General features: G+C 31.1%; 2 protein-coding genes across 2 annotated transcripts; one reads left to right on the top strand and one right to left on the bottom strand.

Annotated features, from left to right (window-relative positions):
* The first annotated feature begins 392 nt into the window (after positions 1-392).
* Positions 393-2039, top strand: LOC130903886 (39S ribosomal protein L15, mitochondrial). The gene is made up of 4 exons (XM_057816249.1): positions 393-577; positions 632-789; positions 846-1171; positions 1684-2039. The coding sequence occupies exons 1-4, from the start codon at positions 485-487 to the stop codon at positions 1983-1985; spliced, it is 879 nt and encodes a 292-aa protein (XP_057672232.1). The 5' UTR covers positions 393-484; the 3' UTR covers positions 1986-2039.
* A 2402-nt stretch (positions 2040-4441) lies between these two features.
* Positions 4442-17461, bottom strand: LOC130903885 (epidermal growth factor-like protein). Its single transcript, XM_057816248.1, has 7 exons — positions 16733-17461; positions 6895-6952; positions 6678-6780; positions 6378-6624; positions 5204-5383; positions 4901-5019; positions 4442-4804 (listed from the first exon to the last, which is right to left on the bottom strand). Exons 1-7 carry the CDS (start codon positions 16867-16869, stop codon positions 4590-4592), a joined length of 1059 nt encoding a protein of 352 aa, XP_057672231.1. The 5' UTR covers positions 16870-17461; the 3' UTR covers positions 4442-4589.
* Positions 17462-18685: the final 1224 nt, after the last annotated feature.

The following is an 18685-nucleotide window of genomic DNA, read 5'->3' as shown; positions in this document are numbered from 1 at the left end:
AGCGATAACATATTTATTCTAGTCGTAACTAACATTTGATTGTGACTTCAAATATCGATATTTCGAAAATTGAGCTAAATTCATTGTCAGATTGCGGCGTCGCGAAAATCGTACTCTCTCCTTAATTAATATCAAATGCCACCGAAAAAATATCACTCTTAATATTTTTTACTACAGATTTGAAATAATTGAAGATATATTACTTAAAAAACTTTTTGTGTATTATAAACCAAATATACAAAATATACGTCTTCAAGAAAACCAATTAACATGAACATTCGTAGCTTTGTTAGAACAATCCTTCCTCTAATTCTTAATTCAATTATTGTTATTCAGACAGATCTACTCATATAGATCAACTGTCGTATATATTTCTCAAAAAAAGAAGACAATTCTAACCTATTTTGATTTGGTAGTTAATGTTTTAGATTGTATGTAGTGTTGATATAATTTCAATAATTATATTTAACGACTTAAACGAATTATGAGTAATACTACTGAGAAAGCTCTGAGTCTTCTTCGTTATTTACCGAGAGTATGTATCGGTAATATCAGAGATAATCCTGGATCTAAACAGGTAAGTGTATTGGAAAATAAATTTGCACACACATAAGACCATATTAAATTATAGCGAAGTAAAAGAGGTAGAGCTCAACATGGAGGAGATTATCATGGAGACGGTAATAAAGGTTCAAAAGCAAGACAAAATTTTACAAGATTAGGTTACGAAACGGGAAATAATCCTTTCTATTTACGTTTTCCTTGGGAACCATATTATAAAGGACATCAGTAAGTTTTCTGTAATATATCAATATTCATCAAATAAACTTCATTTCATACTATAGCTTAAAACGAGAATATCCTCCTTTATCAATGTTAGATCTTCAAAAACTGATTGATACAAACAGAATTGATAGCACAAAACCAGTGGACCTAGTAACAATATTAAATACTGGTCTCTTTAAACTCTTCCCAGATCAAAGACAATTTGGTGTGCAATTAACAGATGAAGGTGCTGATATATTTGAAGCAAAGATAAATTTGGAAGTTCAATGGGCGAGTGAAAATGTTATTGCTGCAATTGAAAGAAGGGGAGGGATAATCACTACTGCTTATTATGATCCCCATAGTTTGCAAGCAATGGTTAATAGTAAGAAATTTTTTGAAAGAGGTAAGTTTTTGATAAAATGACATTTATTTCTTATGAAATAAAAAATCTGTTATTTATATTTTTTACTTCGTCATTCCAATAATTTGAAAATATAATTCAGTCCTTCTTTTGTCTAATACATATAGAGGTGATACTGGAATTTGCCTATTTATAATTGTTAAGAAATACCTTTTAAGTTTATTCACATTAAAAAATTTCAAAGGGAATATTTTGATGTTGTCTGTATAACTATCAATTATAATAGAGTAGTGGTAAATAGAATAGAATGATTTTTCTCAACTTTTTAGATTTTACACGTTTTCATATGTTTTTTTTATGATTTATTATTATTTTAGGTTGTTTTTGATAGAAAATCAGTTTAAAATAATAGGTAAAAATTGATTTGCTAAAAACCGAAATAAGTCGAAACATCAATTTTCACATGTTATTTGAAACTAATTTTCTATCAAAAGGAACCTAAAATCAAGGTGATTGATAACGAAAAACAAAATATAATGTATGATAATTTCTAGGAATTCCAATTCCACGTAGAATGATGCCTCCTCCCGATGCAATTGAGTATTACTCAGATGCTTCCAAAAGAGGATACTTAGCAGATCCTGATAAAATATCAGAAGAACGTTTAGTATTGGCACAAAAATATGGATATACATTACCAAAAATAGAAGACGACCCTCAATATGATATGTTAATGGAAAGAAAGGATCCTCGTCAGATATTTTATGGCTTGCATCCTGGTTGGGTAGTGAATTTGAAGGATAAAGTAATACTTAAACCCCTTGAAGAAGAATTAAAAGAATATTATGCTTCATAGATCATTCTTGTTACTAACTAGTTTGTATATAGAGCAATAAATTTTAAATAATTATTCATAACTAACTAGTGTAACCTTAAATTATCCTGAAATGTTCAAGTGTAGTCCTACAATATCTTAGAATAACCAAATAAAAACTTTATAAGTTTCTAGTGAATGAGGATCACCTTTGACACCTGAGTTCCTTCATTCCGATTTCACTTTTCTTTGATTTTTTAACCATATGCCACCATTCCATCAAAATGAGCTGAATCAACATGTTTATTAGGTAATATTTGTGGTGCCCACAAAAAAGAAATTTAAGACCACACTAATGAGCAGAAGAGGCTAGGATGGGGTTTCCAAAGATGCTACCAAGATTGGTGCAGCAAACCGCATGCTCCTTGCAAGAGATAGGAAAGAATGGCGTTCAAGACTAGAGAAAGTCGATGCCCCCATATCAAGCTGTAGCTCTAGTTATGATGTATACAGGATTTTTTGAAGATGTCATTTTAGTTTTCTTGACAGTTTTGTTCTTTTGAATGCAATACTCAGTTATGGCAGCATTTTCAGAATCTATGATGAAATTACCTATATCCTCATTTAAAATATATATGAAAGGTGTAGTTCACAAATAACTTTTTTGAAAAGTTTGTATAGGAAATTATACCTACAGGAGAGGAATCTGATCTACTAGTTTTTCAGAACTGGATTAGAAAAAGTTTATTAAATTAATACGGAGAGATCTATGAAATCTCCGCGCCCCGATAATTGATAAAAACAATCAGCCTACATTGGGCGAATTAAATGTAACCACGAATGTGTCATTAATAGATATTTGTGGGTATTGCATTGTCTACTGATAATATAAAATGTTTATTTGGTTTGTCCAACTTGTGGAAAAATATTGGATTTGATGCAAAAAAAAGAAACTTCATTTGAATGTGGCTATATATGTTTTTTCGGAATATTTCGGTGAACTAATAAAACTATTATTTCGCTCCTATTTTTCTATTTCAAAGTTATCTGTTGTATTTCTGTGGTTTCATAATTTGTAGTCCTCTATCTTTCTTTCCTTTTACAAAGTTTAAAACTATCGTCAGATATCCTAGGGATTTGGATGCAGTTGTGTTGAAAGTACTACAGTTATATTTGTGCGGAGAGAGCATGTTCTCTTGTATGTGTGCAAGAGCTCATGCGCACGACGTTTGCCTTGAGAGGTCCTAGTTCTATGTAAAATGTTCTATTGTACAGATGCACAGAACATACCACAAATTTAGTTCTGCCACCTACTAATCGTAATATATACTGTTTACACCACAACTGTGAGTGTTGGTGTAAACAGTGTATTCATTATAATATGTCATTTGTCATCAGATTCTGATTTTCCGCCACATTTCATTCAGATTTCGGTATACAGTAATTTATAATTATGATTTTCTTCTTGAAATTCAGTTTGATTGGAGAATATATGTTTCTCAGCTTACGGTCAGATTGTAATTTTATATTATTGAGAATTTAGTTTAGAGCCAGCCAAATGAAAAATTAACATCTAAGTATTGTTTTCTGTAATTTTCCTTTGAATATTTCAGAATGGACTTGTAGGTGTCAAAGTAAAGGATAGTTGTGAATTTCCAGGCTGCAATGCATATATGGAAAGAAAGATAAACATTTTTTTCAATTACCCAAATGCTTTATTGGTATGTGTTCTAAATGGGAAAAATTTTGTAAAATCCAATGCTTAAATTATCGCTTATGTGAAAATCATTTTCTGGAGAGTGATTTTACAAATTGCAATAAAAACATTTGAAGTATAAAGCTATTCCATCTATTCCTACCTCTCATCTGCCTTCATTGTCTACATCCATTTATGGCTAAGTTCATGATTGTATACAAAACCAAGAACATTCATATGCTATTAATACAGTTATAAAGGACACTGATATGATTGTCGAGAACCATCAAGTTGATAGCTCGAGTGTTCAAACCATAACATTTACTTACTTAGGGTATGTTCTGTGTACAGATGTTTCTTTTATTGTTCTTATTAACAGACAATAAAACTTTTTTTATTACGAGTGATTTGTTTGATTAACCATGTACATTAACAAGTTGTACTATAATATCTTCAAGTCCTACATTTTTACATCATCTAGGACGGACGAGATTAAAAAGAGTTTCATATCAACTAGATCTTTGCTTCGCCTGTAGGTTTATAATTGTATTTTGTTAGTCTCTTAAGTAATATCCTTTTAAGGGAATGGTTATTAACAAGTTTGATAGTACTGTCGATATGTCTCTAGTCTTCACTATATTCAGCGAAATAGAAATGTAAAAGTTCTTGAATCTACAATTTTAAACTCCGTGTAGTTTTTTTACACATCAACTAGACGGATCTTGTCAACAGGCTGAACTTTCTAAGTCAATTTATCAATAAAAATTATACTATTTTCATTAAATTAGTAATAAAAAAATTATTTATGTATAAAAACTTTTTATTTTTACTCGTTTATCATTACAGTCTTTTTAATTTCAAGCAATTTTATTATAAAAAGTATATTCAAGTCAAAAATAGTCAAATTAAAATAAAACTTCCATTATGAAGTTTAATAAAAAAAAGTGGATCTAAAATCCTTTTAAAACAGCTTCCGGAATAAGATCCATGTGCATGACTGATCTCTTGGATCTTCTTATACATTCATTGCTACCTTTAGCTCTCTTCACAAATCCTGGATTACATATGCAGAAATTTGGTGCAGCACAATTACCATTTGGACAACCTTGTGGACAATGAGCTACACAAGTCTGGCTGTTGATAGATCCTGGTGATTCGATGTAACCTATTAAAAATCATATTGTTATTAAATATACCTATTTCCATTGTATAAAATTGTGGAAATTTTTATTATAAAAAATTTGGAGTCCAGAATGTTTACCTTGTTTACACGCGCACTTGTTAGGTGCAACACAATCTCCATTAAGACATGGCTGATTACAATGTGGTGAACAAACGGTTCCAGTGTTATCTAGAGACCATCCAGTTTTACAAGAACATCTGAAATAATAACCATGATTAACAATTAAAAAAACACTTTCTAAAATAAACTTTTGTCTTCATTTACACTCTCTTTTAAATTTAATTCAGAAATAATTGAGAACAACAATTAATTATGCTATTATTGTAATTACACAAGTTTTTTTTCCATAATTGTTTTATAAGTATGAAAAAATTGCTTTACCTATTAGGTTCTATGCATTCTCCATTATGGCATCCTCTTGGACAATCTGGAACACATGTGTGTCCAATTTGTTTATATCCCGATTTACAAGAACACTGATTCGGTGCTATACAGGTACCTTCACCGCAACCTCCTTCACAGTAGTAACCACATTTGTTGGTTTTTTTGTCTAGAGCATATCTATAAAATAAAGAAAATATTATGAGCTTGCTTTATGGAATTTGTTCAACAAATACTAAACGATATAAGATATACCTATTTATGGAACCAAAAATTGAGATTGAGAACCATACTTTTAGTCAAATTTCACAATTTGTTATAAAATTGCAATTGATGAGATAATAATTTTAGTATACTTAATAAAAACTACAGCAACAGATAATTATACAATTCTTAACATTTTTTGTAAATATAAAGGGTGGCGCAAAAAGAACGCAATAATTTGAGTTAAGTAGTGGAAGGAGCGGAGGGGCGGGGGTTGGTCATTTTGTTTTGTGGGTTAGGTTATGTTAGGTTTTAGTAGCAATGGCATAATAGACCGTTGCGCATCGCGTTTTCGTTGTTGAACATTTTTTTTTAAATAATGAATCTGAAATTACTGTTCAACGGCTTTTCCGTAAAGAGGTCAATGTTACACGAAATGGTTCGATACCTGATCGGAACACAATACTTCGTTGGGTTGCCTATTTTCGCACAACTGGATCAGTTATGAAGCAGAGGTCGTCTGGTCGTCCTCGCACTGTGCGAACTCCACAAAATGTCGACAGAGTTAGGACATAGGTTCTTCAAAGTCCTCGCCACTCCACTAGGCTCCAATGAACTAAGTCATAAATTGGATAATCTAAACATTGTATTCATGTGAGTCCATTTTGTATGTAACCAAAATAAAGTAGATTATACTGGTTTGAAATTCATATGTTTTTTTGCGCCACCTTGTAGAAGCGCAAAACTTCATACATCATACATTTTGAACAATACAAAGAAATACTTGTACAATGATTCATCCACTTTCAAATAGCATTATAGCCAAATAAAATTATTGTCACCTTACACAAAATCATGATCAATATTTGTAAAAATAATATTGGAAAAGTCAATATTTCCAAGGTCATTTACTTCGCTAAAAGAATTGCTAGGCTTTACATGAAGATGTTGAGTGATGTTAATTACATACCCTGCCTCACATGTGCATACTTCTGGTCCAGTGCAGGTACCTCCTAGTCCGCAACCCCCAGTACAGTGAGGTACACAATATTTTCCGTTTGCACTGAGTACGTTACCAGCATTACACGAACATGAGCCACTTATTGTACAAACTCCGTTTAAACATCTTTCCGGGCATGTTGGAATACAGTCTCCGTGAAAATCATCATGAATCCATCCTCTCTTACATTGACAAACACCTGGTGATGTACAGTTACCTAAAACAATATTGTTTTAAAAATGAAGATAGGTGAAATGAGGGCGTACCTACCATTTTCGCAATGGTCGCAAACAGGATGACATAGTAGATGCGTGTGTGGCACTTTTTCATATCCAGAACAACAAATTTCGATTTTACTGTAACCAGTTCTAGACTAAAAATGATATAATTTCGGTAATTATTATTGAAGAAGATAGAATCAATTTTATATCAACTTTTATTACCTTCAACTTTCAATTAACAATAAATAAATATTCATAATTCTTACCCCATTTCCACGAGGGATTGCTCCACGTCTATCTTCGGGTGACAATAAGTCAATGGTACTGAAAACAAAAATTACATGGAGAAAACAGAACATATTAATTATAACGATTTGTTAAAGATACGATATTACAGTACATTCCAATATATGAAAATTAGATCTCAAAGAAACCCTAAGATGAATTATATAGAAAAAATAGTGGATGGACGTGTTACTATCATTTGAAAGTACAAATATCAACGACTTCCAGAGCATCTCTTATCTTTTATTGGCTGCATGTCGTAAAATTAAGTATATAATAGCAAGTTATTCGACGACGAAATCAAAAATTGAAATATACGCTAAAAAAAGTTTTGATACATTTATTTGCGGTTATTTTTCTACTCCCCGATTCTGCAGAGGAAACAAATTGGATTTCAGGGCTATCTAGGTTAGATTAAGTTGGTACGGGCAACCTCGAACTAGATTGGTCGTGGTTCACTCGGGTGCCCGAGGTCTATTGTGGTACCCTTTATTTTTCACTATTTGAAAGCTCAGTTATCTACCTAACCATCCTAACATCTTTTTCGCCAGCTATAGCTTACTTTTAAGCATTCCCTATCCAAAATAACGGTATTAACTTTTTCGATTTATTATTTTACTATATCATTGATGGTATTTGCTAGCATTTGATACCGTTCTTTACAGTAGTTGTCAGTTGTCACTCCTCATTTCTGAAATCTTGTTCCAACATATGGAGGAGGTATAGAGAAGGAGGAGTAGCTTTTATGGGAGAAAAAACGAAAAAGTGTCCGGCTATATACGATAAATAACAGTTCAAAAACCTTTCAGAATAGCGCTGGTGTAGTCAAAGGGTATGGTATGTATGTAGCAATTGTAGATGAATTGAAGTATACCGAGTTAAAAAAATATAATATCATATTTGACTCAAGCAGTTCATTATTGAAAATTTTAAAGACTTATGTTCTACAAAATAATGTAGTGAATATAACCTAAAAGATATTTATCCTTACGCTAATGTGGCGCTACTCTTATTAAACACATTTCGACGAACCCTTTTCATATACACAAATTTCAATGGTCTTCTGGGTTGTGTTTTGTAACTAAATATTATGTTTTGTTTCTTCTTAATAGATCTTTAACCAAACCCCTTTGGATATCTTCTGTTGGATCATTTGTCCTAATATTTGACTCTGGTTCCTTATTCGATAGTATATTCTATCTAATCACAAAACCAAATTCAGAAGAAAAGCCTTCCAATTATAATAATGTTAACCTTCTTTTATAAGTCATAAGGATAAAAATTTCAATTCAATATATACCTTTAGTCATTTAGCATTGAATTATAGAATTTTTTCATTTATATCTAAAGCTATAACGGTATTCGTTTTCATAGTAATAATGTCAAAGTGCGCACAAAATAATTCATACTAATGCGTTTTTTAAGGATTCTAACCAACTAAAGGAAGACGAATAAAAAATATAAAAATGAGGAAATATCAACTGACGGATTGATTCGTTTTTTTATATTTTATTTTGAACTTTAAAAATTATTAATATGATTAGTTATGAGCAACATAATTAAGGCTTGCGGTTTTTTTACTTTTTAGTTTTCCAACATAAAAATAACTTATTGATGTTGAACTGTGAACTACACATAAAAACTTGAATCATATAATTGAACAAAGGTATATATACAAATAAAAACTAGAGAGGTATAAACAATAAATATAGAAAAATTAATATACGAAACTGAAGTAAGAAAGTGAAAGGATTTCTATTTCAAAAGTTGAGTTTTAACTTTGCTATGTATATCTAAAGGGAAAACGAAGTTCTGAAACTGTGCTACACTATACAGAGCCCAGTCGTTAGTGTTGACGGGGTAGCTCGAGTGCGTCGTGATTTACTCGTTCTCCAATAAAATAGCACGACCTTTAGTTGTCAAGATATCGGTGAGACTTCTTTGTGTTGGATAAAAATAAATTAATTTTTTTCTGCAAAATGGTCCATCAGTTTTTAAATGAGATTGCATAGCTTATTCAAAGTATGCATGTGTCCACTTGAGCCAATGCATACGCCCAGTATTCAGAGTTTCTTCTTGCGCCATTCTATATAATTTTTTAAAATAAACTAAATCGATGAGTAATGTTGTTCTTTGCTTACTTAGCAAATTACAACACTATTTCAATTTGAGCATTGAACTCAAAATACAGTAGCACAGTTATCACATGAGTAGAATTGTTTTTTTATAAATATATTTATATAAAGACATTTTTCATGAATTAAAATGTTTTCCTACATAATTCCAATAGGTGCAATCGTTTAATTTGAAAAAGAAAAAAATTAATCAATGGTTGCATACTCGTCATTTCTTTTAACAGTTATATGTCCAAATACTTTAAAATGATACTTATAGTGTTTTTGTCTTGGACAGGAAAAAAAACTTTCATTTTGGCCAGCGCTTAAAAGTATTTGCCCACCCTTGCCTAGACCCCTCCCTAAATTCGACGCTGGTGAAACCTTACAAGAAACTCATTGTGTTGAAGCTTTTTCTCACTTCGAATGCTTTGATTCGGTCCAAAAACCGACAATTATCGGAATTTGGGAGAGGCGAAGCAAAGTAGCATGAATCGGAGTATGTCTCTCGAAATTAAGCACTACCTAGAACTGTGTATAAATTTTGTACATCGCAAGAAATAAAAACGACTTGGTTATTTATGACAAGTGATCTCATCGACTGATTTAACAACAATAGCGGCCAAGGTTATTGTAATATTAAAATTTCAAACGCGTGTTTCTCCTGAAATTTTTAACGACATTAATGGTTTTTTTTAAACGTTGGACTACTAAGGTTACTGATTGGTATACGGCGTAGAACAGCTGAATAGAATAGATTCGTTAATAAATATATGATGGCGTGTTGGGAAAACACGTCAATTTGTATTTGTATATACGCATTTTTCTCAAGAAAAAAAATATGTGTGTCAAGTGATAGAAACCATACAAACTTTCCTATTTTAAATGCTTCCCCTATATTGGTTTTGAGAATCTTCACTGGATAAGATGTTAATGGACAAGAATTGTCGGAAAACATAGCGTAGGTCCTGTTTTCATTGATGGTAACTTAAGTGGAGTTAAATATTTAGAACTGTTGCGTGCCAATTTTAAAAAACTTATAAATCAAACCCAAAAGTTCGTGCGAATAAAATATGGTTTCATCAATATGTCCGACAGTGTTTGAACCAAATTTATCCAAATCGGCAGATAGGGAGGCGCGGAACGATACAAAAGCCAACAAGATCTCCTGATCTGACACCATTCATTAGACTTCTTTATATATTATGTCAAAAGTTTTGTATACAAAACTAAGCCCCTAAATTGAGATAACTAAAAAAGATTAGTCACGCTTGCGATTAGATCAGTTACGCCTGAGATGTTGAGAAACATTTCTATACCATATTAGCATGTTGCCAAGACATTCGTTGAGAGTATTTTGATCAAATTCTATTTTGACATTAATGTTTGTTATTATTTTATAAAATGTTTTCTTTCTCTTATCCTATGGAATAGTTTTAGTTTAATGGTTTATTTTATGGACTATAAAAAGTTGTTACAAACAGTTGATATCTCTTATATAGTCGTCACGCTAGACCATTAGAGAACTTAATATTTTTCTCGTATATCACTTTATACGTTTTTGCAATTCATCATTTTACAGTACTACATTACTGTTATACAACTTTAATGTACGATGTATGTTACAAATCGTACGTTTTTTTATTAATATTTTCAAAAATATGTATAAAAATATAATTGTCAAATCATATCAATATTATTTCATTAAGAATATTTAGATATCAAATTTAATGTCATTAAGTTATCATTAAGAAAGAGTAGATAAAAAACAATTTTAGAAAAGATCAAACATATTTATTGCTTATGGTCGTAATTTTTGATACAATACATTATTATGACCTTCCATATTTATAGATAAATATTAGTTTACAGAAATCATAATGTTAATATATAATTAGCTGTCTTGATAACATTTCAAATATACATAAATAAATACAGAATCTCCAAAAAAAAACTACTAGACTTAATCAGATTTGTTAAAGACAAAATTTCCCGTTAACAGCATGTAGTACATAAAATCCCTTGGTTAGATTTCCCCGTTCCTACATAGGCCAAACATATCGACGTATTCCCGGTAGAACAAAAAACACTAATTTTCTGTTACATATTCCGATATTACCTCTACCCTATCTCAACATCGTGTCCATAACGAACACATAATTTTATTAGAACCAAAATCATCGTCCCAATTCACTCCTTTGAGTCCAGCACAATTCAAAAAGCTATAGAGTACCAACCTGAAAAAATCCTCTTAATCCACCCCTTTCCAATATCACCAGTAACAATAATAATAACAACTTTTAGACCAAAACTTCTCGAAAAGACCCAATCAGCCAATAAAACATTTCCCGCGCGTACCAGAAAAAACAAAACATGCCAATAGTTCCCCTAAATTCACATAATTCAAACGGGTCGAAACCAGCACTAATAATATTAATGTCACGATTTTGTCGATGGTGAGCATTTTATCTTTTACTTTTATTCTAATAATTATTTTTTAGCTACATTTCCTTGGTTAAATTCCAAGTAGTTAGGCTTTAAAATTAACTGAAAGGGATGACTCGTTGCATAAAGTAAGTAGATTCACACCCCCAAATCGGATGACTTCTTGATAACGAACGAATATCCACCCTATTCTTCTTTGAAAGTAGAGGCCGGAACTTCGATAAGTTTCAAATTTCACAGTGCAACCCGTCAACCTAGTTCACTTTTTCATATATCATACAGAAATTGGTATTATATCCAATGGAGTGTCTTATCCACTTATCACGTAGGATCAGCTTTTTTATGTCTACGTATTGCAATGCGATTTAGTTCTTTTATCATTGTTATGCTTCTACAGTCTTTTCTACTATCTTTTGAAACTCCTTAAATCCGTTTTTGCATGGTCCTCCCTGGCTTTATCTACAACTCGGTTCAATTCTGTTAGGTTTCTTATTATTTTTTCTTCATCCGATTGTATGCATTTTTCTATTTTCACTGATTTCTCCTAATTTATGCATCATTATTCCTCCTCCATTTTAATTAATCTATAAATCTATAATTTTTCTCTTTAACATCTTATTTCCCAAAGGATCTATTGGGTCACACTTTCTTGCTGCGATACTGGGGTACCAAAAGCTTACATCTGATCTGTTAATCCCACTCCTTTGAGAAAATCCAGAATGTGGGATGGCTGTAGCTGCCAAAGAGCTTCGTCTTCTATTTCATACAATTTCACACAGAATACGGAGGTTTCGTCCTCTGTGCAACAAAATCTGCGAGCCGCATTATCTACTAGGTCTATCGTCTTTAGGTGTTTGTTGAGGTGACAATGCCCCGATAGAACTCCTTAGTATTTGTGGATTGTTGTGGTTATAGTTTCCCAGGATAGTCTTTGCCTGTCTCGGCCCTTGTAGGTTTCCTCAATAATTTGTTTTGTTCCTATCGACCGCCGACGTTTCCCCATGCATTTCTATTTTTTGTGCGTACTTTTTTAGTATGGTTTCTATTTGAAGAAAGATCTGTCTCCTAATTGGACTTTCCAACAAAGTTCTCTCATTATTTCCTTTAAAGAAAAATCTCATACTTGAAACTTATTACTATTACGTATTCGTTTCCTCATTTATTTATTTTTTCTGGTTGAACACTTTCCGTGACAATCATTTTCTGATTTTACCTTAGTTTTCTTTTTTCAGCTATTGTCAACAATTTATCATCATCTAGGGGCTACAATTTGTTTCTATTATTAGCATTTCTTTATAAACTCATAAATGTAATTACTCAATTATATTGATATAATAATCAAAAGTTATCTATTTTTTGTGAAGACGAAAAACATGATTACTTAGTAATTTGTTCATAAATTCCCCGAATCTGTAAAACTTGGTATTTTAACTTATGTTTTTATTGCGAGAGCTCATGGATCAAGTACTTACACCTTTAATCAATTTACTTCTAAAGAGATTAGGTTGAAAATTTTAGCAATATTTCTAGACTGCTCATTTTAGATGGCGAGCTAATTTGGAATTGTTGGACGTTGATTCTTATTAAAGAATTCTGGGGCTGTCAGTTAGTGTTATTTGGTTATATAATAGAGAGATCAGGGATTTGGTATTAACATAATTACAAGGAGACGTAGCATGAAATATAAATATATGTTAAGCAGCGTGATTTGATTTGCCTACGCATATATTTATCATAAGTATCACTCATGTTCTAGAATTTGGAGGAAATAATAGACTACCAAATGAGTAATGATAAGAAATTTATGCAAAAGAGATAAAATATACTAAATTCAAGGTCTGTTCTCATTTAGACATTTTGAAACGTTTGTTTAAATGATTAAAAAACCGTTTTTCTCTTTAAATATACGACATTAAGACAATATGTAAAATATAGCAGATAACAAACCGATATAATAGGTACACAAAAAGACACAAACTAAGTTGTACACGTTATATAAAATAACTGAGTTGTGAAAAATACCTAATAACATAATATAAAGGAAAATTGGTGCAAAAAAGAAAAAGGGTAGATTAAAAATTAGTTGTATCGATTAGGTGGTAAAATGAAACGAAAGAATTAAGAATTGAATATGGAAGAACCAGTGCTAAAGATTGAAGAAATACCTTATTTTTCAAGAAAATTTTACTGCGTAAATATCTAATTTCAGAATATACTAATAACAATAACAGGCTAGGAATTTGATGAAACTCGCAACGTACCAACCGAAACGGCAACACTGGTGGCATGCAACTTGGAGTGGCTACAGTTGGACATGGTTTCAGAATTGGAAACGAGACAGATCTACGCAATTCGAAAAAACGTGAATTTAGGCTATAAAAACATTCATTGGGTCCTTATTCACCTGACGAGATTCCTACTAATCTGTACGTCATTCTTGTGGAACATAGAAAACATTCACATAGTTGTAATCGACCAGATAAAAGCTAGATCCAGCATTGCTATGAGGAGTGAAAGGATTATCTTCAAAACTATGTGGTTCCCCAATGGAAATACTTCGAATTTTTGGCCTTATAAAGTTATTAGAGTGGGTTCGCAAAATCGTTTTGTAAGCATCTTTGACAAGTCTCAATAGGATTTATCACAAAATTTGAATTTGTTACTACGATTCATTTCATTATTGTAGACCTCGAACGACCTCTCAGTCAAGTTGAACTTCTAAAATGTCTCAAAATTAATATCTTTTTGACGAAAGAAGGATTAACACCAACACAAATCAAAAACAGAATGTGGATTGTTTACGGTGACTTTTGTCCATCATCATTCTTTCGCTGGTAAAGACATTTATTAGAAGATGATCCACATGTGGGAGATGCTGTGGCAGTAAATACTCCAGAAAACATTAAATTAGCGGAAGGAATTGTTCTAAGTGACAGGCGTCTAAAAACAAAAGAAATTGCAGAAAGTGTAATCCGATCAAATTTTAACAGATTATGAAAAAATGATCTCTTAATCTGAAATCCAAAAGAGATTCCATGGATGTGCATCAGAAAGGAGACCCCGTGCCAAAAAAGCATAGTTCACGAAATGCAACAAAAAAGTGGTGGATACAATATTTTGGGATTCTGAGGGTAACCTTTTGATTGACTTTATGGAATCAAATACAATCGCGAACGCGGCATATCACTCTAACTAAGGCAGTTTTGTAAAAATATTATCTAAGCAAGTACAGAAAATCAGCCCAATTGTGCGGTTTCTTCATAACAATACTCTAGTCCACAATGCTCCGCTTTCCATAGCTACTGTACACGAATATGGCCTCATAGGCATTGAACACCCGCCATACAGCCTTCATCTGGCTACGTCCAATTATGTTTTGTCCGCAAAGTGGAAGATCAAGTTAAGCGGTAAAGGATTAAACTTGAAATTAAACAGACGGTGTAGGAACTTTTGGTCTCTAATTATATAGTTTTATAGTGATATAGAATCTTCAGTCAGACGTTCTGAAAAGTATGTGGAAGTGGAATATATTGAAACATAATTTCAGTTTTTCCATTTATGACCCCTTTTTCTATGTTAAGATGAGTAGATTAGATAACTCATAGAGCACAGTGTGTATATTTAATTCTTTTCACTTGAATTTTATATTATAATTCAAAATATTATAACGGAACAATGGTCTACAAAAACTTGTGGGTAATATTTTCAAAATAAATTGAATTAACCATATTTTCAGAAGATTTTTCCAACCGAAAAAATTTAAAAATTTCCCAAATATATTTTTCCAAACAAATAATATATTTAGTCGTTAAAAAGTATTGTATATGTTTAATTTGCAGTTTTCTAATATATTTATGAATTAAAAAAAATTAATATTGTATTTTATAGATCGGCTTGTTTAAAAAAATAGATTAATAAGTAGCTTTACGCAAAGTGGCCTTCATAAAAAGCAGTTCTATTTAAAAAAGTTAAGCTCTACCCTCTATCTCTAAATTGCCTGATAGAATCCAAAATAAAAGAAAAATAACAATCATCATCTGAAGTTTCCAACAATCCTACGTATTTTTCACAAAAGCCAAGTCACTAACCCACTAAATTATTGAAAATATTTCCTCAAACTCTGGCGCTTGTCTACTTTGAACTGTGCACGTCTTATCTTATTTGTAATTATTATTCAGTTTAATTTCTATTTATCCAAATAATGCAGTCGATAAGTCATCATTTATTTCTTAATATTTGTTAATATTTACTTACACTTTATCTACACTGTTAATCATGCAAATTATCATTAGAAGTTAAAAGTTATCCAATAACAATTTTAGTGAAATTTGTAGTTAGATTATTCTTTACATTGACTTCTCTAAAGCATTTAATTCATTTCATTTCATATTCATATAATAAATGTATTTTGAGAGTCTACAATTTCTTTCATTTATGAAATAATTTTGACGTGGAAGCGATCCAGAACTACTTTAAAACCAAGTTTTTATACTTTGGAAGTTCAAAATTTTATACGTCGGTTCAAATGTTTTAAATAAAAATAAAGATAATACAAAAATAAAATAAGAGTAAATTAGTTTTTAGTTACGTGAATTGGTTATCTTAATTTTTTTATATTCAGAATGAAAATTAGCAGCGTGTTACTATCTTCGCCACAATTAAAACAAGTACGAATAAAAAAAGAAGTTTTTATTAGACATTCACGATATGTAGATAGAATTTTTAACTATAGTGCTAAGTTATTCACACTTTTACTAATCTTATAACACTGGTCATTACATACCTTCAGTTTTTATGATTTTACCTAATAAGCAAATAGCGCCTCCAGTGAAGTTTTCATTACTTTAAATTGTTAGTAAATTTTAATTCACTATTCGACAAATTGTATGGCCTGTAATAGAAATAATTGGCTGTCGGTTTCATTTGAACCATTCATGGTTTCGAAAAATCTATTTTTTGTGCTTGTTTCGATTCTCTGATAAAGTTTATTATTGTTCACACAAAATAATTAAAATAATCTCTTATTTAAAATTATTTGTTATTTATTGATTTATTACATTGCTGCGTTAAAGGTGAACTAGAGAAATTGAAAAAGAAAGTAAGTATATGAGTTATGTATAATATTTAAGAAAGCCCCATTCTAGTTTCCTCATGTTACATAACTAATTATATTCTTTTTAAAAAAATATTTTTTTGGTAAGTAATATAACGTTCCATTAATATACATAAGTTACTTTTTAAAATAAAAATTTAAACTTACGGTACTTCCAACGTACATATTCCTCTTCTAGTTTGGTTCAAAACTCCCCTTGAGTGACCCTGAAGTTGAGCTGAATCAACAAATATGAGCGAAATTGCGAAAATCGCGCTAACGCTTATTATTACTTTATGCCACATGTTCAGTCTTTTTGGTCTTATTCGGAGAACGAGTCCGATATCACCGGATGTCACTATTCTATTTATAAAATGTTCTTCGTTGTTACTTAGCCGTCTGCTTGTTGATATCTGCTGTTGCTTGTTAGCCGATGTTGAATTACAATCTTTTTTGTATATATCTAATAAGTGGGAGTGAACTGAAAGTTATAGTCCAGCACTGTTCGAAAATTTTTGTTTATTAAATGGACAGGTCATCGTTGATGTGACATTCATATTATATTTTGCCAAATTATCAACCAATAACCTTTACAAAAAAGTTGTATAGTTGATTATTTTATAGTTTTTTTCGAGAATAACTTTGATTTTTGATTTATTTCAATCAATGTCGCTAGTTTTTAAAAAATAATTATGATTATGATTCGATTTTTAGGAATATTGAGATATAACATCATACGAATCTGAATTTAGGAACATTTTCTTTCAATAATACGTCGCATTGTGGGCGAAAATACCAAAAAGCTGGTCAAAATTAGAAAAACCGGATATCTTATTGAAAATTGGTTTTTGGGATTGCTGATTACGAATTAGGCAATAGTTTTTCGAAAACAAAAAATTGCGGATCCAATATGGCGACCAGAAAATGACGAAATTTACAAAATAGAAAATAAACTAAACTTAGCCTACCAGTCGCACTCACATTCTTATCGCTGAAGTTTTTTCGGTAATTTCATACTTACGGGTTCCCCTCGTTATTTGGCTTTAGAAAATCGAAAAATTATCCGATTTCGTTGGATTTTTTTTTTAAATCTTTGTTTCTACGGCGGATTTATGAAAAAAATATGGGAATAAAAAAAATGAAAATTTATATTGGTTAGGTTAGGTTAAGTTAGGTTAGGGGGGGGTGTTAAAAATTCAGAACAAATGTTCACAATTGGTCTACTTTTCAAACACCTCCCCCCTTGCCCCTCGCCGCGGTCCTAATTCTCTTTAACAGTCAAGTACGATACCATTTTTTTAATAGTGAACATTTTCAATTTTTCAAAGTTAATTTTCAATATTGTATACTTGATTACAATAAGTGATTTTAAGAATGTTTTTGTTCAAAAACTTTAATGATTACTTAATAAAAAAAGGTACAAACGATTATATGTGAGAAAAGGTCAATTTTTAATTGTAAAAAGATGATAAATCAACATTTTTGAATAATTTTGTTTTCAATTTGTTCATTTTCTTGTTTAGATTATGAAAAAATGATACAACTTCATTTGATTATTTGGAAAAAAGTTATCATCAATTATACGTGACTGAGTGTATTTTCAGGAACAATCAAAGCCCTGAAACCAATAAAAGTTTTCTTTTTTTTAATCTCATAATTTTTTTCGTAAATCCTCGTAAAGATTTGAAACAAAAAATTCATCGAAATCGGATGATTCTTCATTTTCTAGAGCCAAAAGTGAGGGGACCGTGAAAGTATAAAATTACCATTTTTTCTTTACGGAGAGTCAATTTGACTGACGCAGTTCCTCGGAAAGGTAATTTTCAACAATGTTAACATGACTCATACTTATAAAAAGTATACACTTCCGAGTCATTAACACTGTTTCTGCCATCATCAATACAGCTTTCGTAAACAGATCAACCGTGTACCTTCTGGTCTATATTACTAACGTATGAACTGAGCCTATAGAGAAACATGGAAAATCCAGAGAGGGAGGACTGGGGAAAGACGTGCGCTTTTCAGATGTGTACTCATTACAAGAGTTGGCAAATACCGAAAGAGCTAAAAAGCATTAAAAATAGAGTGAGCTCTTCTAGTATTTTTGTATTCAGGGAGGAA

Source organism: Diorhabda carinulata, chromosome 2 (assembly GCF_026250575.1).
Source record: "Diorhabda carinulata isolate Delta chromosome 2, icDioCari1.1, whole genome shotgun sequence".
In the NCBI taxonomy this organism is placed as follows: Eukaryota; Metazoa; Arthropoda; class Insecta; order Coleoptera; family Chrysomelidae; genus Diorhabda; species Diorhabda carinulata.
Note: the sequence above shows the minus strand (reverse complement) of the source record. Positions and strands in the feature narration are given on the sequence as shown.